General features: G+C 41.6%; 1 protein-coding gene across 1 annotated transcript in view; it reads left to right on the forward strand.

The window, feature by feature from the left end:
• arcn1a (archain 1a) overlaps positions 1-24351 on the forward strand; it is a 46793-nt gene that overhangs the window by 913 nt on the left and 21529 nt on the right. Inside the window, exons 2-4 of the mRNA XM_060912346.1 lie at positions 15347-15610; positions 15947-16126; positions 16482-16672. Coding sequence (XP_060768329.1) covers positions 15347-15610; positions 15947-16126; positions 16482-16672 — 635 coding nt within the window. The remainder of the gene's footprint in view (positions 1-15346; positions 15611-15946; positions 16127-16481; positions 16673-24351) is intronic.

A 24351-nucleotide genomic window follows, 5' to 3' on the forward strand; every position in this document is an offset into this window, starting at 1 on the left:
AAAGGCGGGGTACACCCTGGACAAGTCGCCAGGTCATCACAGGGCTGACACATAGACACAGACAACCATTCACACTCACATTCACACCTACGGTCAATTTAGAGTCACCAGTTAACCTAACCTGCATGTCTTTGGACTGTGGGGGAAACCGGAGCACCCGGAGGAAACCCACGCGGACACGGGGAGAACATGCAAACTCCGCACAGAAAGGCCCTCGCCGGCCACGGGGCTCGAACCCGGACCTTCTTGCTGTGAGGCGACAGCGCTAACCACTACACCACCGTGCCGCCCAATATATGTCATATTTAGCAAAATTATTCGTGTCATTTAGAAAAAGTGCTTTTTTGACCACAGGTAGCTCCAAAAGGGATGCACTTAAATCATTCTTTATACCATAAAACAAATATTTGGTTCCATATCATTGGAAACATCGTTAAGTTTTAATGTTGAATGCCAGTAAGTTTTCAGACTATTTTGATCAAATTAGTATGTAATTGTGTCAAAAAAAAAAAAAGTCCTCTCAGAGGCAGCTAATTTTTCAATATAAAATAACATATCTAAAATGGGCGGCACGGTGGTGTAGTGGTTAGCGCTGTCGCCTCACAGCAAGAAGGTCCTGGGTTCGAGCCCCGGGGCCGGCGAGGGCCTTTCTGTGTGGAGTTTGCATGTTCTCCCCGTGTCCGCGTGGGTTTCCTCCGGGTGCTCCGGTTTCCCCCACAGTCCAAAGACATGCAGGTTAGGTTAACTGGTGACTCTAAATTGACCGTAGGTGTGAATGTGAGTGTGAATGGTTGTCTGTGTCTATGTGTCAGCCCTGTGATGACCTGGCGACTTGTCCAGGGTGTACCCCGCCTTTCGCCCGTAGTCAGCTGGGATAGGCTCCAGCTTGCCTGCGACCCTGTAGAAGGATAAAGCGGCTAGAGATAATGTGATGTGATGTGTGATGTGATATCTAAAATGATTATTTTCATCCTAAAAGATATTGGGACATAAATATTAGAGACAACTAACACAAAGCTTACAGCCTTATATGTAAAAGCACTATGGAAGTAGTGGATTCTGAATTGTCAAAAAAAAAAAAAGTCCTCTCCGAGAATCACTTCATTTGTTTCTCCCATCTTATAGCAGATTACACAAAACTACCATACACACATGTCAAAAAATTACCTGAAATCTGTTCTTTAACTTGTCCTTCACTTAAAAACTGGTACAAGAACCAGTTTGAATCAATTTGAATTTTGGACCCCTGTGATACAAACTTTGTACCCTGATTGTAAAACAACCCCTAATCAAAATTTCAAATCTCCATCCTCCTCTTAGTGAAAGTCTTCATAAAAACCTCTTCAGACATTTAAATAATATTGGCTGGCTTTGAGTGGTATATCAGATATACAGGCCTAGAAATTCATATATTTTTTCACCAACCAGCCGGACTAGTTACCTTCCAAAGTAACTCGCCAAACAGAAAATCAACTAGCCAAGATTTGTTCATGTATGAATTTTACTTCTGTCAAAAATAACACAAAAGAGAGTAGTTACCATTGTTCATGACTAATGTGCATTTATTTCAAGACCCGAGTATTTTGATACTGTTGTTAAATACATAAATGAGAACAACACAGAGCACCATAATATAATATATTGGAAAACTTGGCAACTTGGTGTGTGAGTATTGAAAGCAAATATACTTACTATTGTATCATGACTATAGCACCCAAAATATGTCCAACATGCTTTCTGTATTTAACCATTTATGAGAAAGAAAGCATTAGGAGCTTCATAATGACTAGAAATCAACTTGAAAAAAATTAATTACGCGATAAAAATCGTATCACAGCCAAGGCCTACCCTGCTCCCACGTTTGCTTATAAGTCCTTTGTCATTTCTCCTTCTCGTACGCTTTATCGGTGGCCTTTTTCTCCTCTTCAGACCGAGGTCGCTTTGTCCCCGTCTCTGGCGGTTTCTGTACACCTTTCAGAAAATTCCACATCGTAACGTAGCTTTGGCAGATGTAGATGTAAACAACAACAGCAAAAACACGTGCTTAAATGGGCGATAATGTGGCCACATCTATTGAATTTGATAACGTGATTACCGCAATATTCAACGAGATGCGTTATACGCATGCACAGTAGTGAAAAAACCGACAGCCTGACTCGTACACGATGTGATTCGGAATTCTTCGGTATTTTCCATCCTGCCGATAAACACATCGATTAACACAGACACAGCACACGCTTAATGTGTGGCGGCTTTAGTTGACAGTGTGTCTGAATCTTTGCTTCATATATATTTTTTTATTTTCAACTAGCCAGCCAGGCTGGCTAGTGACAGGAATTACCCGCCAAATGACAAATTATGTCGCCTCGGGCAACCGGACCACCGCGAATTTCGAGCCATGGATATATTCCGTTCAGCTAGCATGATGTTGAATGAGTCGAAGACAAGTAGCTGAGTGGAATATATCTGATATACCATGAAAAAAGCCATTATTATTATACATATTCGATGGAACAATTTTTTACAAAAAGTTAAAGCAGATACACAACCTTTTATTTTTTAAATCAATTTCTGAGTGGATAGTACCTCCATCCTTGACTCTTGTATGCTGCATAAATGGGAATTAAAAACAATTTTTATATATATATATATAAAAATTTTTTTTATTTTTTTTCGCGGTCCAAATCCTGCGCTCTGATTGGCTGGCGAGCGGGTTCGTATCCTACGGTACGGACCTCTGGCGACTCGCTCGTTCACAACAACAACAAACATAGTAGCATTTTTTGTCAGCATTTATCTTTTTTTTTTTTTTTTTAATAAGATTATCAAAAATCTTAAATTTTTGCCAGCATTTCTCAGGAGAATAGCATTAATTTTACAGCATGGATAGCAATAGTGACAGTTTTACTACCCTGAGGAAGAAGAAATAAAATAAAACATTTCAGGAGAAAGCTAAAAACCTGTAACTTGCTAACACTGAGCAAAAACATGGCTGAATCCTGAATGACAATTTTGTATAAATAGGGGACTACATAGGCGGCAAAATGTAGTTTTGTTTTTTTTTTCCTGCCATGGAAGTGCACTTGTATACCGAGGAGGAAGCCATTTGCATTGCAGCCGTAAATGAGGATTCAAAATGGCGGCTCGGCTCGGTTTTCCCTTTCGGGCGCTCTCGTTTTCTGTTAGAATTTGGTAAAGAAAAAAATAAATATTATTTACCAGCTAAAGGTCGGTCTGTATGGTGAAATACCGTCACCTCGGCCTTAAATACTGACCTCGGCCCAGAGGGCCTCGCTCAGTACTTTCAAGACTCCGGTCATGGTATTTCACCATACGGACCTCCCAGCTGGTAAATAACACATTTTTGAGAGTTAAAATCGACCGCAAACTTGGCATTCGAGCCGCCCCGCTGAGCCAGCCAGCCCTGAGTGTGTGACAACGCAGCGGTAACCGGTTTTAAGGCCGAGGCCTTTTACAGCTATAGACCAAAGTCGTATAAATAAAAATTTATGCTTAAAGTAAGAAATCCCGTTACAGACTTGCTCAACTAAGACTGATTTGACTTCATTGATTGTGGGTTGACTCTCATTAAAACAGGATGGGTGTTATAACTAATGCAACATGCATGCATTTTCACTGATAAAACTTAAAAGGCTAATCAGATGAACTGAGACGATCACATTCTGAAGCAAATTAAATAATCTTATACCGGTAACTTAAACATACAATACAAGTTACATGTATTAATCTAAATGGGTCATTCCACGCCAAACGTCCGAATGCTCCCGCTCGACCATCTCAGATTTACCTGAAAAAATTCCACGAGGTTCACACACTTCCCAATAGGAAAAGTCCCAAATTTCAGCTCCCAACTCATTATAGTTTTGTCATAAAAAAATATTTAGGCAGCTAACCCCAGACACGTTTTCAGCAGAGTTTTCTAGGGAGCCACTTTCACATTGCTGTATCTAGAAAACTATTTGAGCTAGGTCTTTCAAATTTCCAAGGGCTACTATCTGGCTAAAGTACTTGTAGTAGATGGACTTTTACACATGTGCTTTTGGTTTATCATAGCGTTCTGGCGGCTTGAATTTGCTCGAAAATTCAACTCTTCAAATCTGGCAGCATATTTGAAGGACTGTTGAAAGTGTAATATTAAAGATAGAGGCTTGATATTGCACATGCACCTTACCACACATGCTGTGTACTTTGTATTCAAAAACTGTCCCTCTGTGAAGCATGGTCTAGAAGATATTAAGGTTTAAAAATTGGAAAAAATAATTTGGTGCCATTTTTGGCATGGTATAGCAAAAAAATGATAGGTCCCACCAACATAAAATTGGCTGTTTTTGAAAGATTAGATGTATGTTTCTAACATATCCAAAAATTGTGATGGTGTTTTGCCTTAATGTTGCAAAATGATTTTTTGAAAATGAGGTGTTTGCATATATACACAGCATTCATGGCCTATGAAGGCACTTCCAGATGCTAAGAACACGCCATGAATTTATTTTGCACAGCTTAAACTTAATAAAATGCTTCATTTGATTCATGGTAAAGTACACTAGAAGGATAGCCTATATGCCATTTTTAGGTATTGCAATATTGGAACTCCAATATTGGTGAAAACTGAAACTTGTCACAAACCATTACATATCTGTTGTACCATGATTTAAAAGAAAAAAAAAAAAAACTGTATGCATTGGCAACTTAGGGAAAGCTATTGTAAATTATCTGAACTCTTTAATGAATCTTTCAGATGCTTCGATGTCACATTCCTGAATTGTATATAGACGTCCAGTTGTAGTTCTAGGAGCATCTATTTTAGAGATGTGGTCATCATAGGAGCAGCCCATGACGTTGAAGGGACTGCAGCACACCAATGTAGCATTTCCTTGGTCTTGTGGCCAACTTCTTCAACCTTTCTCTTAATGTACGCTTCCTTATCCCTGGGACTGACTCGTGAGATTTTACATGGGGAAAGTCCAATAGCAGTGAAGCACTTATCCAATTGGTCTTTTATGTCTTCCTGTTGTACATAGTCAACATGATCATGATCATGATCAACATGCTCTTGCAATGGAACTTTGACTGACACTTTATACATATGCTTCTTGCACTGCATGCATACTTTCATTCCAGCCTTTACAGATGTCTTTCCAATGGCCTCTGCTTGGGACAGAGAGATGATGCGAAGATTTTTTTTCATAGGTCTTGCATGTAAGCCATATGGGTTGCTGCAGTTTTTTTGTAGAGAAGAGTAACAATCCAGGTTTATTTTCTTATGGTACAAACATATAGTTGCATCAGGTGGTACATCATCCTGCAGACTACTCCTGTGCTTCAGGAGCATTTGGTCATCTTTTGACAGAGAAGTGATGGATACCAGTTGTCTTGGTCTGAAACAATAGAAGCATAACATGTCAAAATGATGGTCAATCAGCAAAGTTGCAAGAAAAGTATTAATGTAAAGTAAGTATTAAAGTAGTTAGACTTACATTGCATAACTCGGTGTAATCCAACCTGTGGCAGTCTTCAGCACATCCCAACACAGCTCCAATAAAACATGGAGCCAAAGATGCCATCTTGAAAACTGTGAGCCTGCTCATTCTAGTCATTTAAATAGTCAATCTGATTGCAAGTGGCTCGTTCTAAATACAGGTGTGAACATTTACTAGAGTGCCTTGGAATCTGATTGATGTGGGGATGGTATGAGACACTTGCATCCACATTATGTTCTGCAGTGTGCATGCTCAATTTGACACATTTCTGTTTCTATACCTAATGATTACATATAAGTTGACCTTCAAATATAGTTTATCATGAATCAAATGAAGCATTTTATTGAGTTTAAGCTGTATGTAATGAATTTAAGGCGTTCTCTTAGCATCTGGAAGTGCCTTCATAGACCATGAATGCTGTGCATGTGTGCAAACACCTCATTTTCAAAAAATCATTTTGCAACATTAAGGCAAAACACCATCACAATTTTTGGATATGTTAGAAACATATATCTAATCTTTCAAAAACAGCCAATTTTATGTTGGTGGGACCTATCATTTTTTTGCTATACCATGCCAAAAATGGCACCAAATTATTTTTTCCAATTTTTAAACCTTAATATCTTCTAGACCATGCTTCACAGAGGGACAGTTTTTGAATACAAAGTGCACAGCATTTGTGGGAAGGTGCATGTGCAATATCAAGCCTCTGTCTTTAACATTATACTTTCAACAGTCCTTCAAATATGCTGCCAGATTTGAAGAGTTGAATTTTCGAGCAAATTCAAGCCGCCAGAACGCTATGATAAACCAAAAGCACATGTGTAAAAGTCCATCTACTACAAGTACTTTAGCCAGATAGTAGCCCTTGGAAATTTGAAAGACCTAGCTCAAATAGTTTTCTAGATACAGCAATGTGAAAGTGGCTCCCTAGAAAACTCTGCTGAAAACGTGTCTGGGGTTAGCTGCCTAAATATTTTTTTATGACAAAACTATAATGAGTTGGGAGCTGAAATTTGGGACTTTTCCTATTGGGAAGTGTGTGAACCTCGTGGAATTTTTTCAGGTAAATCTGAGATGGTCGAGCGGGAGCATTCGGACGTTTGGCGTGGAATGACCCAAATGCAGGCAAACATGTTGTTTTGTATCCAAATGAGAGTTGGTGCTTACCCGTCTGTGTTCTCGCTTCTTGAAGGCCGATTTTGTGGCCGATTGTTTTTGAAACAATCTGATTTTCAGTTGTTCATTTAGTTCTCCGTTCATTCGCTTCTTCCATGTAAGGGCAAGATGGCAGCAATATCCAGTTTAGAAATCAGACGGCTGGTCCACTCGTTCTCCATTTTCTCCATACTGAGTACTCCGCCATTACTGCTCAGCTCAGGCAATTACTAAAACCCGGGGCAGGATGTCACCGGTTTTAGCAACAACCGCAGGGAGGTCACTGCCTGAGCAATATGTCGTGTCCCGGGTTTTACCAGCAACCCTCAGCTCATGCTCCAGGAGAACTGGTGCAATTGAAGGTACTTTCCTTTAAAAAAAAAAAAAAGAATTAAATACTTTCCTTTGCTTGTAGTTTTCGTTTCCTTTAATTGTTGGTACTGCACCCTCTTTCAATGCAGGCTTATAGCCAACGCTCCTCAACAGATCACAGGTCTCATACGAGTCTTCAGTAAAATGTGCAGAGCAGAGGAGAGACCACTTCATAGCCGCCCAATGTGCCCGTGAACTTCTCGCAAAACGCATCCAAATCGTTGCAGTTTGAACATTCTTGGGCCATGAATGCAACGTAAATCCACCTTCTGTTGTGTTGCTGCACCCGCCAGCAACACATCTACATGGCATGGCGATAAATTAGCTCAAAATGGATGATCGGCGTTGCAGTCAGCTCTGTGTTTTAGTATAGCGGAAACGGCGATGAGACCGATAGACTAACTGCTGTGACGTCACAGATGTCAAGATCATTCACTCAGACCGCTACGTATATGAATCACTTTAATCATAAAAATTACTATATTGGATTTATTGTTAACACTTGAAACTATTCCTGTGCCATTCTTGGGGTCTCGAGGCATTTATAAACGAAAATGAGGCCATGGTTCTGCGTATATTCTGTAAGAACAGGGGGTAACTTACCAATATTGAATGCTGATTCTGATTGAATATAATTCAATGTTCTGTCAATCCAATGCAGGCTTTCGTCTAAACCGGGGAACAGGGGCGCTGCGCCCTCTTACTCTCGGCGTGCGCCCCCTTACCGAAATGCTGATTGAACCCCAAGTCACACTTAGGCCATGCACTTGTATGCTACTGCACAACATGCAATCTTTCTCAAAACGATCTTTTCTCCGTGAAAACATCCCAGCAACACCACGTGACAATGTGTCTGATCATCAAATCCGTTATAATTACTCCAAAAATATTCCAATCATAGTAGATACACCGCCAGACGGTGCAAAAACAATCCGAATTGGCGTTTTCCAGACTGAGGTGCCATGTTGTTTAGTTGTTTACTTGTCGCGGCTGCTCTCGCGAGGTTTGACATGGGTTACATACAAGGTCAGCTGACTTGTAGAGCGAGATTTCTCGAGACTGAATGACCTTTCACCCACCGGCGCGGGAGCTTTTGACAGAAGTAGTTCGCGAGTTGTTTTTGTTGACACTTGGGTATTTAAAGATGTCATCCCGCGGCACGAAACAGAAGAAAGCCAAAGACTGTCCGGGGCAGAAGAAGATTACTTCTTTCTTTTTCAATGTTGACAGACAATTTGTTACAATTGCCTCAGAATGTCCTATTGTAGCCTCAATTTTTCAAAGGCTTCGCATGGCGGGGGGGACAGACAAACCTCCCCCCCCCCCCCCCCCCCCAATCGCTTCGTTCCCTCGCCATGGTGAGCACCCTCATACTAAATTTTTCTAGAAAAAACCCTGAAATGTACATGTACAAAGTCATCGTTCTAAAAATAAAAATGGTACAAGTCCAAAAAGCCTGAACAACCACCCAACTTGTATACAAGCTATATCCAGGTTGACAGTTCAAGTTCGAAGTTACTTTTGGTCGTAGTTAATTATTACACTGCAGTTGTTCAAAACAAAAAAGCCTTTGCTGAGTGAAGTCCAGGAGTGAGTCCTCTTGTAAAAGTCTCTGTCACTTTTCCTCACCTCCAAGTAGAACTTTATATTTCCGTTATTGCGCGCTCTCCCAGTTTTTTGCTGTCCGTTGGTATGTTTTTCTCTTGTAAATATGCGTGAAGAATATCCAGTAAAGGTTTTGCAGCCTTATGGGTGTTCAGCACGTCCTTCACTTTAAATCTTCGGCTTTTAATGAAGCAAACCTCGCCGCCGTTTTTGTTTACAAACTGTCAGTCACTCGCTAGCGCCAAAGTTTTACATCTCCGATGTGTCTCTCTTCCGGTTTTTCGATGTCCGTTGTTCTGTTTTTCTCTTGTAAATATGTGTGAAGAATAGGGCTGTAACGATGCACCCAACTCACGATTCGATTCGTATCGCGATTTTTGACCCATGATTCGATACACCCATGATTTTTTAAAATGTATTTTTAAAGTAGTAAATTTGACTTATTCACATTTACTTACTTACATTAACTATTTAATAACAAATAATTCAGACCACTGCAGAGAATGAGTAATATGTATGCAAAAATGAACAGATGTATATCCAAAGATTGTTTTATTTCTCAAAATAATACTGTTGAGCCGGAAGCTCTGGTTTTTTCAGTTCTGAAAAAGTCATTTTTCCAAATCGTGTAAATCCGTTAAGATTTTTTTGGGGGGGGGCTCTCTCACTGTCTCACTCTCATAGGGCCAATGATTTTCTGTGATCGCGGAAAACAGATGGAAATTACGGAATTTTTATGGTAAAACATTGCTCGCGTGTCAAAATGTAACTGCCGCAGAAGGCTTCCGCCCAAGCAGACATGCCTTCAGTGTTGCCAGATATTGCTAACGTTTTCCACCCCAAAATATGTTCAAAACCAGCCAAAAAGCACCTAAACCTGCCCAATCTGGCAACACTGCATGCCTTTCCGGTCAAGTGATTGTGATTGGCTTGTGGCACACCTAGCCAGCCAATGAGCTGCTTGTTTACAGATTCGCTCCCCGCGTCGCAACCAGAATGGCGACCGCTTAAAAGAAATGAATGCTCTGCCAGTGGCGAGTGTGGACGTTGCGTGACTCGCAGAAGATTGTCGCAGGTCGGCGAAAAAACGACTTACTAATAGATAATTTAAGTAAGTTTAAAATGTAATTTAAATAAAAAGTAAAGTATTCATAAATTGAAGTTTGGAAGCACCTCTGTTTTTGGGCTGAGGAGAAGTTTGAAAGGGTGTACCGCGATTCTGCCTTCTTGTATCACGACACGGATCGTGGCTCTGCGTATCGCGATTTCGATTTTGATACGCATATTGTTACAGCCCTAGTGAAGAATCATGAAGTTTTGGTAGCCTTCGGGTGTTCAGCCCGTCTTTAGTTTCAGTTTATTTATTTCATGCTTAATCCGAGCGCTGAATTAACCCCGTCTTCTCTCTCTCCCAGCCGACAAAGAAATGATTGTGCGCATGCGCAGCAGAAAAGTTTTGTAATTGGATCTTCGCATGAGCTCCGAAATGTGACGTGTTGTCTTGATAACGTGCAGTATTGTTATGATGTTGCACGCTCATTCTCCATTGGGGAGAGTGGCGTAATACATGGAAGACAAGCGATATGACGACAATATTGCATGCTATAATTAACCCACTAGAAGGGAATAGAACGCATGTTTTTGTTCCATGGAAAAAGTGGCCCATATGTATAATAATATCCAGTATAGCACTGCTTTTTCTTTCAAACTATTTATATTTTTTTAATATATTGATTGCCAGTTGGTCCATCACATGTTGCTAAATTACTAACTAACTGAAAGTAAAGCCCATGCTTTCCATCAATATCAGCTACAGTGGTGCTTGAAAGTTTGAGAATTTTCTAGATTTCTGCATAAATATGATAAAACCTCAGCGTTTCACACAAGTCCTAAAAGTAGATAAATGGAACCCAATAAAACAAATTATAACTGGGTCATTTATTTATCAAGGAAAATGATTCGGTGTTCCATATCAGTGAGCGGCAAAAGTATGCGAACCTTCGCTTTCAGGGTCGGGGGGGGGATGGAGAGACTCATGCCAGTAACATGTTTGTGCGATCACAAATAATTTGAAGAGAAAGTGAAGTAGGACACAAGTTGAGGCAGAAAGGCACGCGGACCTTAGACGCTGTAGACTTCATGTTTGAATCCGCCTGGTTTCGGAAAGAGGAATGTCAAGCTCCAAAATGTCACACCCCTGTTCCAGCGTTCTGGCTGTCCCTTTTACACAGGCGTTCGATTCCGGCTCTGTTCCTACCGGTCGTTCTTGCTCGGACGTGGAACAACTCGGATTCCCCTTCCGCATTCAGATGTTTTATAAAGAACGCGAGGTGGAATAAAGCTGTAGGATTTCTGCCTTGAACAGGCTGTGTAAAAGGTTTTCTCCAAACGTGATAAACAAAAGTAATATTTGGTGTGATGGCCATTTGCTTAAAAAAAAAAAGTCTTGATGACAGTGAGCGCAGTTTTATAAGGAAATGAGCTGTAGGTTTTACTGAGCATCTTACAGAACCAGCCACAGTTCTTCTGGACACTTTGACTGTCACACTCGCTTCTTCATTTTGCACCAAAACCCAGTAGCCAGGGCCATCCTTAAAAAAAAAAATCCGTTTCCTGTCCACCGGGTGAGCAAAAAAATTTTCAGTTGGGAGGGAGAGATTTTTTTTTTAATATATGGATGGATAAGAAATCACAATGCTGTGTTTGCTTTTTCTTTCAGTACTTTTTTTATTACAAAAGCAGACACATTTAATAAAATATGACGGTTTAATCAACTGAAACTTGTACAAAAACTTTAAGTTAGCATTTTAAATGCTGACTGCAACATTTGCAAAACTTTTACAAAGGTACTTAAAATGTCCGACACACGGACTTTTTGTAGTTCTAAATCGAGCGTTAGGCCTAGTTCGGATGAAATTACACTATTAAAATGATCACTGAATGATTTGTTTTTCTGAATCTTTACTATTTTGTTGTTCGCTAGAATACCATTTTGCGATTTCACACTTAAGCAAATGTTTGAAAACTCCGGATCTCCTGCCTTCATGGTGGTGCTATTTTTTTGTGCCGCACGGCGCATGCGCAGAGCTGATTCAGTTCTATATTCTGCGCGGAATGCAGGGCTTTCCACAAGCGCCGGCTGCCGGCCATACAGCCGACTACACAATTAAGTCCAGCTGGCTATTTTAATGACTATTATTTTTGTAGCCTACAGGCTCTGAATATTAATTTTCGATTTTAATAAAATTAAATGTTTATCTAACGGACTGACAATAATGTCAAACTGAACCGCACTCATTTAAGTTGTGATTCGCGCTATTTGTACCGATAATAACCACAAATTCCCCGCCGACTTCGTTGATCAAGGGAGAGTAACTCATCCGCGGCCCCAACATGCGGTGTGTGTGTGCGCGCGCACTCGGCGGAGGCAGTAGTGTGTCGGGGAGGGAACAGAAGCAGAGATGACGCTTATTTTGTCTCCGGTAAACCAGTCTTCTCTCGTTCAATTACGTGCTGGCTTCAAAAGACACCGCTGGTTGTAAATGAACCCAAACTGAGTGGTTGGAGTGTATTTTCATACACAAATGGAGAAATGTTCGCTGAGTGTTTAATTGTGTCGCCCCACTGCAGACCGTTGTCGTTGTTAATTCATAGCATGCTCGGCTGCGTGAATGTGTCATGCACCGAAAATAAGAGATTTACAAGCCAGGAACGCCTCATGATGCAATACGCAAGAAAAGAGAGAAGATTTACTGCCATTTCACTTTGTATTTGAGTAAAGTGAATAAATAAATGGTCTGTGGAAAATACATTTAATCCTGGGAACTGCGTGCACAGGAGTTTATTTTGTGTTTACTCCCCCCCGGCTGGCTACTTATTTGTCATGGCTGGCTAGTATGAGCCTTAGTGGAAAGCCCTGGGAATGCGGAAATGTCAAGTTCGATTTTAGATTTACGAACCCGAAAAAAATGTCAAAAAACTGGCGTTAAAAAAAAAAATTCAACCGCACAAACAGCACTCACCCGGCCGGTGGACCGGAAACAGAACATTATTTAATAATGGCCCGGGCGGCACGGTGGTGTAGTGGTTAGCGCTGTCGCCTCATAGCAGGAAGGTCCGGGTTCGAGCCCCGTGGCCGGCGAGGGCCTTTCTGTGCGGAGTTTGCATGTTCTCCCCGTGTCCGCGTGGGTTTCCTCCGGGTGCTCCGGTTTCCCCCACAGTCCAAAGACATGCAGGTTAGGTTAACTGGTGACTCTAAATTGACCGTAGGTGTGAATGTGAGTGTGAATGGTTGTCTGTGTCTATGTGTCAGCCCTGTGATGACCTGGCGACTTGTCCAGGGTGTACCCCGCCTTTCACCCGTAGTCAGCTGGGATAGGCTCCAGCTTGCCTGCGACCCTGTAGAACAGGATAAAACGGCTAGAGATAATGAGATGAGAACCCAGTAGCCTTCATTATGTGCTGCCCTGCCAAAAAAAAAAGTGGCTTCTCGTATAATATCCTGCTTTCTTGACTAAACATTTTTCTGTAACATTTAATTTTGTGTTGGAAGACTAATGTTTGGAAGTCTAAATGTTTTTGTACCGACTCCATCAAATAAAACTATAACAAAGTTTGTCCTAGTGTTGTACACACTGACTAACCTCAAGGACGTCCCCCCCCCCCCCCCCCCCAGCGTTCTTGATGTGCTTTTTATCTGTATATTTTAAATGACATACAAACAGCCGTCAGCTTTAAAACGGCAGTAGCAGGCTTCAGGTTTGTTTGAGAAAGGAGTGGATGTGTGTGTCTCGTACTTTGGGTTGAGTCAACTCTGACAAATTGGACAAGTTAGTCTTAAGAGCTTAAATTTGTCGGCACTGAATTTTCTTTTTTTCTTTTTGCCATCAGCTGTAAAAGTAGTCTAGGCCTGATATCTTTCCTTAACCTCCTAGGGCTTAGCGGTCACATGCGTGGACAGCACTTTATGGAAATTCGGAACAAGAATCCACATATGTGGCCATATTTTTTCTCTAAAAGTACATCTTATCAAAAGATGATGCTTAGTTTTTATTCTAATCAGGTTCTAATAAGCCCAAATAGCAAAGAGAAATAAAAAAATGCATGTAAAAAAAGAGCTTGGGCCTTAGGAGGTTAATGTTTCTCGTAGGGGCGTGTTTACGCCTTTGTTTTTACTCACGCACGTGCTTGCTTCTTAAGGCCAATTTATGCTGACAACCCAGTCCTCGCAGATAGCGTCACAGACAGTGGCCCAATCCCAATTCTAATTTCTACCCCTACCCCTCACCCTTTCCCTCCGCCTTCCCCTTGGCCCTTCCCCTTGAAACTGAGCTACAAGGGATAGGGCTTGAAATTCAACCCTTACGTATTGGGATAGCCCTTCAACGATCGCATACGTCATCGCGTACCTCCGTCAGCGTTTACGTTAGCAAAACGCGACCAAATGCGTCATTGGCTGCGACCAGCCGCTACAGTCAGAGCCAGAAATCTCTGCTGGCAGGGTGTGATTTGTTAACTAACACCACTGAATGGGATATCTTTGGCGCTTCGTGCACCACATCCGACAGAATGATGTGTCAGAACACTCATGTAAACAATAAAAGTGAGAATAACAGAACAAAACGTACGCAGTAAAGCAACCGAAAACAATACTCACTCCCAAAGCTTTTTAGCAGCAGCTTGGATTTCAGAAATCGCTGCTCATTCTCAGCTCGAAAGCGAATCAAGCGGCGTGTTTCCTCTGGATAACAACTTAAAACACGTAAATAATGGAGAAAATACATTTATGACAATCTTTCGCCGCGGGAACCGCCATCTTTATGAAATCCGCATGAAATCTCGCTGAAATCCGCATAGCATTGTGGGAAATCACTCAAACCCCTTCGTTCGGAGTCAGCTCCAGGAAAATCTCCGTTTGGAGGGGTACAGAAGCCCTACCCCTTCCCCTACCCCTCCGCGTTAACTGGGATTGGGATACCCCTACCCCTTCACGTGAAGAACGCGCAAAATGGAGGGGAAGGGCCAAGGGGTTGGTCCAAGGGGTGAAATGGGATTCGGCCAGTGTCTGCGTAGCCCCCCCACCTTCGCAGACGCTCTGCGCGCACCTCCCAAAAATTGTGACCACCGCAGAAGCCTCGCAGACGGCGTCGCAGACAAGAGGGCTCCGATTGGTCCACTCTACATCCGCTGTACACGCACTTCCGCTTCCCTACTTTCCCGGTTTGGTTTGTTTTCATGACCGGCATTTTTAAAAACACGAGCGAAGATGGAGCAGCATGAAGAGCGGTTGCTTGAGGAAGTACGTACATCTATACGACTCCAGTTCTAGTCATTATAAAAAAAAAAAAGTTCTAGTCATTATAAGTAACCGGAGGATAAACACTCCACTAACCACACCCACCAACTACTCCTAGCGACTTTGTGCCCCCTTGCGTTGTGGCGGTGAATAACATCGCGCACGCCTATTACTCCCCCGCTCAACGATAAATTACAACTGTCTGCGAAAAGCTATCTGCGAAAGCCTTGTCGCAAGAGCATGCAGAGGCCTTTAGGCCCACACAGTCAACCGGAAGATTGATTGATTGTGCTGAAAATATTCTAGCAAACACTTTTTTTTTATTTTTTCTCATTTCCAAATTGCAGGAAACCAACAAAAGTTTGCTCCCATACGTTATCAGGTCGGATGCAGTGATTTTTGTCCTGATTTGCAGGTGCTGTTGGCTGCAGCAGTGTGCACCAAGGCTGGGAAAGCTCTGGTGTCACGGCAGTTTGTCGAGATGACCCGGACGCGTGTGGAGGGCCTGCTGGCCGCCTTCCCCAAGCTGATGAACACGGGCAAGCAGCACACGTTTGTGGAGACGGAGAGCGTGCGCTATGTGTACCAGCCACTAGAGAAGCTCTATATGGTGCTGGTCACCACCAAGAACAGCAACATCCTGGAGGACCTGGAGACTCTTCGCCTTTTCTCACGCGTAGTACGTAGCGCTCTGCACAACAAAACTGCGATCGCAATAAAAACCCTTCACCTTCTTTCCAAGCCTCCTTTTTTAAAACCGTATGTACGTCACGGTGTCGGGTTAATTTTGAAAATACCAGTATATACACTTGAAGTGAAGAACTCTGTCAGATCCATCACATGGTAATATTGTTAAATAAATTTTTTTAAGTATTTTTGAAATTATATAATGGTTATGGATCTAGAAACACTTTTAAACGCTGCGTATTTGATGCACCTTGCTCGAGTCGCATGTTTTCATGCACTGTTAAATGGTACTTTATGTTCACTGAAACCAAGTGTCACGGCTGTGCAGATTCCGGAGTACTGCCGCGTGCTGGAGGAAGGCGAGATCTCGGAGCACTGCTTCGACCTCATCTTCGCCTTTGACGAGATTGTTGCCCTCGGTTACAGAGAGAACGTCAATCTGGCACAGATCCGGACGTTCACCGAGATGGACTCGCATGAGGAGAAGGTGTTCCGTGCTGTTCGAGAGGTGAGAGAGAGCGCAAGACGGAAAGCAACACTGTGATGTATGCAGCGGTCTGCTGATTCTTCATAACTAAGCTCCAAACTACCGATCAGTCAAATCCAAGAATCCAACTTGGTGCTGTTGCTGGATCATTTATCCTGCGCCATCTGCTTAATTAGTACTTCATGAAGTGTGAAAATGTGCTGCGTATTAAAGATGCTTCCTTCCTTCCTTCATCTCTGATCTCAATTGTTGTATAATTAAAAGCTAAAAGCAGGCAGCAGATCGTCTTTTGACTATATTTTATTCACAGCTTTGGAAGAACGACACGCATGACCTTAATTTTAATCGATTGTCGTCTTCCTCTCCGTGCGTTCAGACCCAGGAGCGGGAGGCAAAGGCTGAAATGAGGCGAAAAGCAAAGGAACTGCAGCAGGCACGGCGGGACGCTGAGCGCGGGAAGAAATCTCCAGGTTTCGGTGGCTTCGGCAGTAGCAGCAGCAGCACAGCCATCATCACGGACACACTGGTTGAACCGGAGAAACCCAAACCCGCTCCAGCACCCACCAGGTACCGTCCTTTTGTACAGTTAAGGCTTCTCTGGCAAACCGTATGGCTTGAGAAACACACACACAAAAAAAAAAAACCCGTGCAGACTGAAGAGTATCCGTATTCTTGCTGAGCGCGTGTATCGCTTTCCCATCTGTGAAAGTAGGAGGACTTTCTCTGGAGGATATTGGTTGTGGATTTGATTGCCGTGAGAAGTGAGAGTACATGAAATGACCCGAATAATTTTGAAATTAAACCATATTTGCCGAATTTGTCTGCGGTAAAAGCAAATGTAGCTAATAAGTAAGTATTTAAAGGAACAATCCACCGTAGTTCCATAATGAAATATGCTCTTATCTGAATTGAGACGAGCTGCTCCGTACCTCTCCGAGCTTTGCGCGACCTCCCAGTCAGTCAGACGCAGTCAGACGCGCTGTCACTCCTGTTAGCAATGTAGCTAGGCTCAGCATGGCCAACGGTATTTTTTGGGGCTGTAGTTAGATGCGACCAAACTCTTCCGCGTTTTTCCTGTTTACATAGGTTTATATGACCAGTGATATGAAACAAGTTCAGTTACACAAATTGAAACGTAGCGATTTTCTATGCTATGGAAAGTCCGCACTATAATGACAGGCGTACTAACACCTTCTGCGCGCTTCGGCAGCGCATTGATACGGAGCTCAGATATCGATGCGCTGCCGAAGCGCACAGAAGGTGTTAGTACGCCTGTCATTATAGTGCGGACTTTCCATAGCATAGAAAATCGCCATGTTTCAATTTGTGTAACTGAACTTGTTTCATATCACTGGTCATATAAACCTATGTAAACAGGAAAAACGCGGAAGAGTTTGGTCGCATCTAACTACAGCCCCAAAAAATACCATTGGTCATGCTGAGCCTAGCTACATTGCTAACAGGAGTGACAGCGCGTCTGACTGCGTCTGACTGACTGGGAGGTCGCGCAAAGCTCGGAGAGGTACGGAGCAGCTCGTCTCAATTCAGATAAGAGCATATTTCATTATGGAACTACGGTGGACTGTTCCTTTAAATTATTCCACTAAATCGAGTCGTACGTGAGCTAATAGCCGAGTGGAACAACTGTTTTGTTATATCCACATTCACTGGGTTTTGAGAAACGGAGCATTTTTATCTTTTGCAAATTCTATCAATAAAAACTTGACAGAACGTCTGACGATCATTTCCATTCAGAATTTACATTTACAAACCAGCGAAATGACAGTCGCAATTTGTAGAAAGTGCTATAATAATAATTCTTGAGAAATAAAGACTTTTTTTATTCCTTTTTTTTTTCTTCTTTATGGTTTTCTTAAGGGGTGTTCACACGGCAACTTTTACTCTGGTGTAGCACCGGGGCTGCCCCGGTAGAGCGTTCACACGGTACAAAGTTATACTGGTGTAGCCCCTGAAAGCTGCTTAAACCGGTGCAAATCTAACCCTGCTCGGGAGGTGGTTTAAAAATTTACTCCGGAGTAAATGCTAGTTTGCGGGGCAGCACCGATATAAAATGGGGCGTCTGAACGCTACAGGGGTAGACTCGCTACGCGTGAGGAGAGGTGATTACATACGGGCATTGCATAATTTGCATCCTGGTATTTTGCACTTCCAAAATGGCGAATATCAACACCAACAGAACTGCGTGTCTTCCAGTGTTGCCGGCTGGAAAACGTCAGCAGTATCTGGCAACACTGGTGTCTTCATCCACGTTGTTTTCCCGGCGTTTGGCGATGCCATGACAACCGGGAAAAGGAAGTACATTTTCACGCATGCGCATATTTTATTTCCGCATTATTACTATCGTATAGCACGGTCGCAAAAACTGCCGTGTGAACGCAAGTGGGGCTGCACCGGTGCTAACACGCTTCTCTCTAGTAAGCAGGTTTGTGACGTGTGAACGCTCCACAAATTTAACACCGGTGTAAGATATATCGCAACAAAATACATCGGTGCAGCATCGATGCAAATATGTGCCGTGTGAACACCCCTTTATTCTTCTTTAGGGTTTTTTGGCAGTTGGCAAACCAACTTAAAGGTGCGTTACCACCACAGACTGGGCTGAAGGGCGAAACAGGAGATATTGGGGGGAGGGGAGACCAAAAAAAACCCAAACTATTCTTTTAGCGGTTTCTGTTTCTTTTAAATACTTGATCATTTTTTTTTCTCCATCCTCTGGTTCAGCAACACGCGCCACCATTTTTATTTATTTATTTACTCACTCTCACTACTCACGGTATATGAGGTGATAGCCTAGTAGTAGTCAGAGTATGCAATTGCTCATATCCAGTGAATGTGGATCGAATAATACTATATATAATATGGCTCCCAGTTTAGCATTCTGCAACATGCAGTATATACTTGATGCATAAATTCTCTCACTCACTCAACTGTGCAGAGTTTCCCCCAAAAGCACAGTAGCCCAAAGATCATCGTTAAACGATAGAGCGAGCAGCACAATGAACTCTTTCTCCTAGTTAAGATGCTCTTAGCGTTAAGGCAGATTCTACCATAACAGAGGCCAGTTAAGTCCCATCTCCTTAAATTGCTGAATTGATTATTTTGATCATTCTATTAAGTTTTTCTCGTAGCATTTGGGGTCTTGGACATTCACAGTAAATTTTAGGACAGTAGCCCTGGTAACTAATTAATAAAAGCCTGACATGACAGACATGCTAAATGACAATAGAAACACATTGGTTTCTATCATCAAAATCTGACAGACAAACTGACGTCTACTATCATATTCTGACAGACACTCTAGATGACAATAGCAACAAAACTGTTTCTTACATTATTAATCTGGCAAATTTAGTAATAATATTAAATACCTCATCACTAGAACCAAATAATAAAGTAATATATTGAAATAAAGAGAATTTATTTTCAAAATTGAAATATCAACAATAATTGTCAGAACAGTGACGATAGACACGACTGTGTCACTTTCGCGGGGAAAGAACACATTGAAATGGCCTGTCGGCTGAAAGGGTCGCAAGTGGCTCTGATTTATCTCAACTTACGATATTTTTCTGGAGGAAAACTTTAAATATGAATGCACAAATACATTCTCAATGTTACTATCGCCAAAAATTTCTATCGTCAGTAGAGCTGTGCAATATATCGTATTTTTATCGCGATATCGATATTGGTGTCAAACGATATCAAAATTCATAATATCGATATGAAACGATTTTTTGTCATTTGTCGAAAGGGACGTGCACAATATTTCTACAATGGCAATAAAACAACAATAACATTGACGTGACAGTAAGGTAAAACGAACCCTTCTGTTCCCTAAGGCACACCGTAGCCTTGCATACGTCATCCATTCTACTCCCGCGATATCTCCGCAACAGTAAAAAATCAGTTCTTCTGTTTTCATACGTGTCGGGTGATTTGATATATTGATTTGTTAATATGTTGTTTGATTTGCTTGCTAATAGTTATAATAATACAATTAACATATATTTACGTCATATTTTTGGATGTGGGACTGGGTAATGTAAAAATGGCATCTACGGAAGAAAACAAGCACAACAATATTAGCACATATCCAGCTTGCTAGCTGTGTTAGATGTGTTAAACCGTGTGGATTTAAGTGGAATAATTGCGAGTCGTCCTGTGGTCAAGGCAGCGTTTTAAGGTAAGGCAATTTGGTTATTAATGTTGCCCGCCGCGGCATGTTTACTTGGGTTCATTTGATTTTGACTTGTGCATCTGCAGCTAGCATCATGCTTTGAAGTAGGTTCTGCTAAGGACGGGTTTATTGCGCGATGTAGATGGACTCAGATGTAATTACATTGTTTTTAAAATTCCGTGCGCTTAAAACGGTGTCCCCCTGCTAATCATGTAGCCCTAATCATGTGTTGCTTTTACTTTTCGAGTGAAATATCTCTGCAAATGGTATTTCAATGCTGACATGCCAAAAAGATAGCGGAGTCCACATTTGGAAGATGAAGGAAGAGAAGCCTGATGCTTGAAAATAGATCGCTTAATCCACAACGCATATCTGTATTTGAGACATAACCTGCAACTAGTGGGGATGTTTTGGAATGACTGTGCATAGGGTGTTTTTGGCCACAGAACACTAACCCACAGTAGTAGGAGTACTACTGGGTTCGTGGATTTTGTCTGTTGACTGAGCGAAGCATGGTGTTTGCCTTGTGCCATTTCACGTAGCATCTAGCCGCAGTGCCACCTACACTTTCAGGGAATGTTTACATGCCGCTGAGCTATTTTCATGTATGTTAATTCTTAAGGACTTGTCTCTATATTGTGCGTGTTCACACGGACTGGCCATCGGGAGTAGCGGGAGTTTTCCCGGTGGTTCAGTGTGGGCCGGCGGAGAAAAAAACAAAACAGTTGCGCGCTGGCCTTTAATATGATAAGCAATGTTAACAGTTTCTTTAAGAAACTGTTAACATTGTTTATTACAGTTGCGCGCTGGCCTTTAATATGATAAGCAATGTTAACAGTTTCTTAAAGAAACTGTTAACATTGCTTATCATATTAAAGGCCAGCGCGCAACTTTTTTTTTTTTTTTTTTTTCTCCGCCGGCCCACAAACTCCCGCTACTCCCAATGGCCAGTCCGTGTGTGTGCGTGTTTTAATGTTGGTGTCTTAACAACACACAAGCTTACGTTGTAGTGTGTGTGTGTGTGTGTGAGAGAGAGATTTTATCCTTGGCTGGCTATGAGCCAGTGTGGACGTTACGCAGTAATCACTGGTAATACCAGCGCTGGCTCCATCCTCTGTGATCGGAAATGTTGAGTGAGGAGAACGTGAGCCCTGTGCAGGCGATAGGACCTATGCAAAGTACGCGCTTGCACAGTAAATAGTTTAAGTAAAAGGCGTTTCAGGGTACAACGGGAAGGGTTGACAGGTAGCCTATGAGGCCTGTACTATAAAAATGTGGCCCGGTGCCTCAGGTGTTGATGATCAGGGCTTTAAAAAAAGGTGTATAAATATCGTTTTAAAAATCGCGATATTGATATTTACTGAAAAAATCGTGATATTGATTTTTTCCAATATCGAGCAGCCCTAATCGTCAGGATAGCTGACTGAAAATCTTACCTTGATTTATTTGATGAAATCTAGCTGTCAGAACTCCAAGTCTTGCCCGGAAGTAAATGTCTGCTGTCACAAAAATCACGCGCAGTAGAATTTCCTCTTTGCGTCAGTCAACATGTGCGTGGCGAGGGCTTGAATTTTGCTATCGTCAGGTGCATTTGACTGACAGACTGACGATAGCATTTTTTAAAAATAACTGTGGGCTTCTCTCGTGAACGAAATAGTTTTTTCGCTGTTAATCTATTTCAACTCTATCTGTTGACACCCAAAAATGATAAAGCCTGCTTCCACACGATAACTACCAAAGATCCATAATGGCTGAGTCTATTGTCAGGTCATCTGACAGAAATTCACTGACGATAGCAACAGGGATAATGAAAGTGATTTTTAAAATGGGAGTTATGTCTGTCAGATATGTCAAAGAAATAGAACTTTATTCTTTAAAAATCTTTTATTGATATACTCAGTGTATTTTTAAATGACGTGCTGTTTTAGAAGACCAAATACCATATTTTCAATCTTGAAAATATTACCTCACTGAAAAAAGGACAAGAAAAATTTCTTATTTTGTGGGCAAGTGGTTAATGGATCCAGTTACGGTAGAATCTGCCTTAAGGGGCTTTTGGAAATCTCACCCCTGTTAAATAATTTCAAATCAACTGGTTTGTGGAGTCTCTGAACAACACACTGGTCCTCCACAATGGAGGAAAGGATATTGCATGTCAGTTGTACTAGTTAGTAATAGCAGCAGTTATGTTGAAGGTGGGTTCGTTATCCTCAGTGCGAGCATCACTGTAGCCTAAAGTTGGAATAGAACGCCTGAAAGGATTTTGGTGATTTTTGTCTCGCTTTGTATAGTGTTGTGTGGTTTGTTTGTTTGGTTTTTTTTAACCTAATTGTACTGCAATTTTCGGAGCTGTTTATATATAAATATTAGTACTGAGCTAAAGAATATCCTTTGTGATGATTTGATATGCAGATTGAACGACGCTAACCGTGTAGCTCTGTGCCTACATGAGCCTTAAAGTGCCATTCCACCATTTGGATGTATTCTTTGGCATAAAATACAATATATTTTATGACATGACTAGACAGAGAAATCTTTTAGCTTCAAAATGATATATCAAGCATAATTTTTTGACAATGACAAGTATATTAATTTTGCGGCCAAAGTCACCTACCCTTTTAATTTCCGCGCGGTAGTGAAACGTGATGTCATCGGCAGGTTCCCCTTCTTGTGTACCACGTGTCGGTCTATTTTTAGACCAGGAAACCCCCAAAGTGAGAGAGTCATTTCTCCTCGTATATGGGGGCCAAAAAAATTGCAAAAAATTGAGTTAATCTTTCAGTTAGCTAGATTTATTGGTATTAGCTAGATTTATTGGTATTATTTTTATCGCGTTCTATCCGCCATTGCTGATATGTGCCACGTCACATGGTACACAAGAAGGGGAACCTGCCAGTGACATCACGCGCGGAAATTAAAAGGGTAGGTGACTTTGGTCGCAAAATTAATATACTTGTCGTTGTCAAATTATGTTTGATATATCATTTTGAAGCTAAAAGATTTCTCTATCTAGTGATACCATTTATATATGTTGTCAAAATGTATTGTATTTTATGCCAAAGAATACATCCAATGGTGGAATGGCACTTTGAGAGCTACATTTGGGTTTCTTCCTTTACAACGTATACATTACATTAATCGCATTTAGCAGACGCTTTTATCCAGAGCGATGTACAGCATACCCGGAGCAGTTGGGGGTTGGGTGCTTTGCTCAAGGGCACTTCAGCCAATCCTGCTATTCCGGGGAATCGAACTGGAGACCTCTTGGTCCCAAAGCTGCTTCTCTTCACCCTCACTTGCGTGTTCTAGATGATATAAAGCGTTTCTTCGCATTCCCAATTAAAGTGGTGTGTGTGTGTGTGTGTGTGTAATGCAAACAATTTTCCATCCAGTCCATACAACCTCTGTTCAGGTTTGTTTCCTAAGCACTGGTTTTCATCGCGCAGGCCAGTTGAAGTCGGACCACTTGTTAATACAGTGCAGTTTACACCTCGTTAGACATGAAAGCATGTGACGGTGAACAAGCATGTTTGTTTAGTCTGGTTGCTAGGGTGCATCAGTTGCCCCCTAAAAATGAAAAGTTCCTCCGATCATGATGCATTTTTGTTTTTATGTTCCTTTTGGTAAGAAAACACACTGGGTGAAATATTTTTGACAAAATTCAAAAGTTTAATGGTGGCACCAGGAGCTCAAAGTTATGGAAAAAGCTGCTATTTTATGACTTTTATGACAATTTCTATCACTTTTCATGAAACATTACGGCACCTTATAGAGTATACCAAATATCTTAGATACACATTTTTAGTACATATTCTAAATATATTCTCAAGCACAGTTTGAGTTTTAGCTGTTCATTGAATCATTGTTCAACTACTTTTAAACAATACAAATGTATTATGAATCACATTAATGCTTCTCAATCCCTTGCAAAGGTTCTTAACATGATCTCTGGCTCACAAGAAATCAATAAATGGAGTCCAACATTGTGATTCAAACCTTACGCGAAAACATAAAATAAGCGTTTTTTGGCAAAAAATGAACCTCATGG

This window comes from Neoarius graeffei, chromosome 28, assembly GCF_027579695.1.
Source record: "Neoarius graeffei isolate fNeoGra1 chromosome 28, fNeoGra1.pri, whole genome shotgun sequence".
NCBI classification, from domain to species: Eukaryota; Metazoa; Chordata; class Actinopteri; order Siluriformes; family Ariidae; genus Neoarius; species Neoarius graeffei.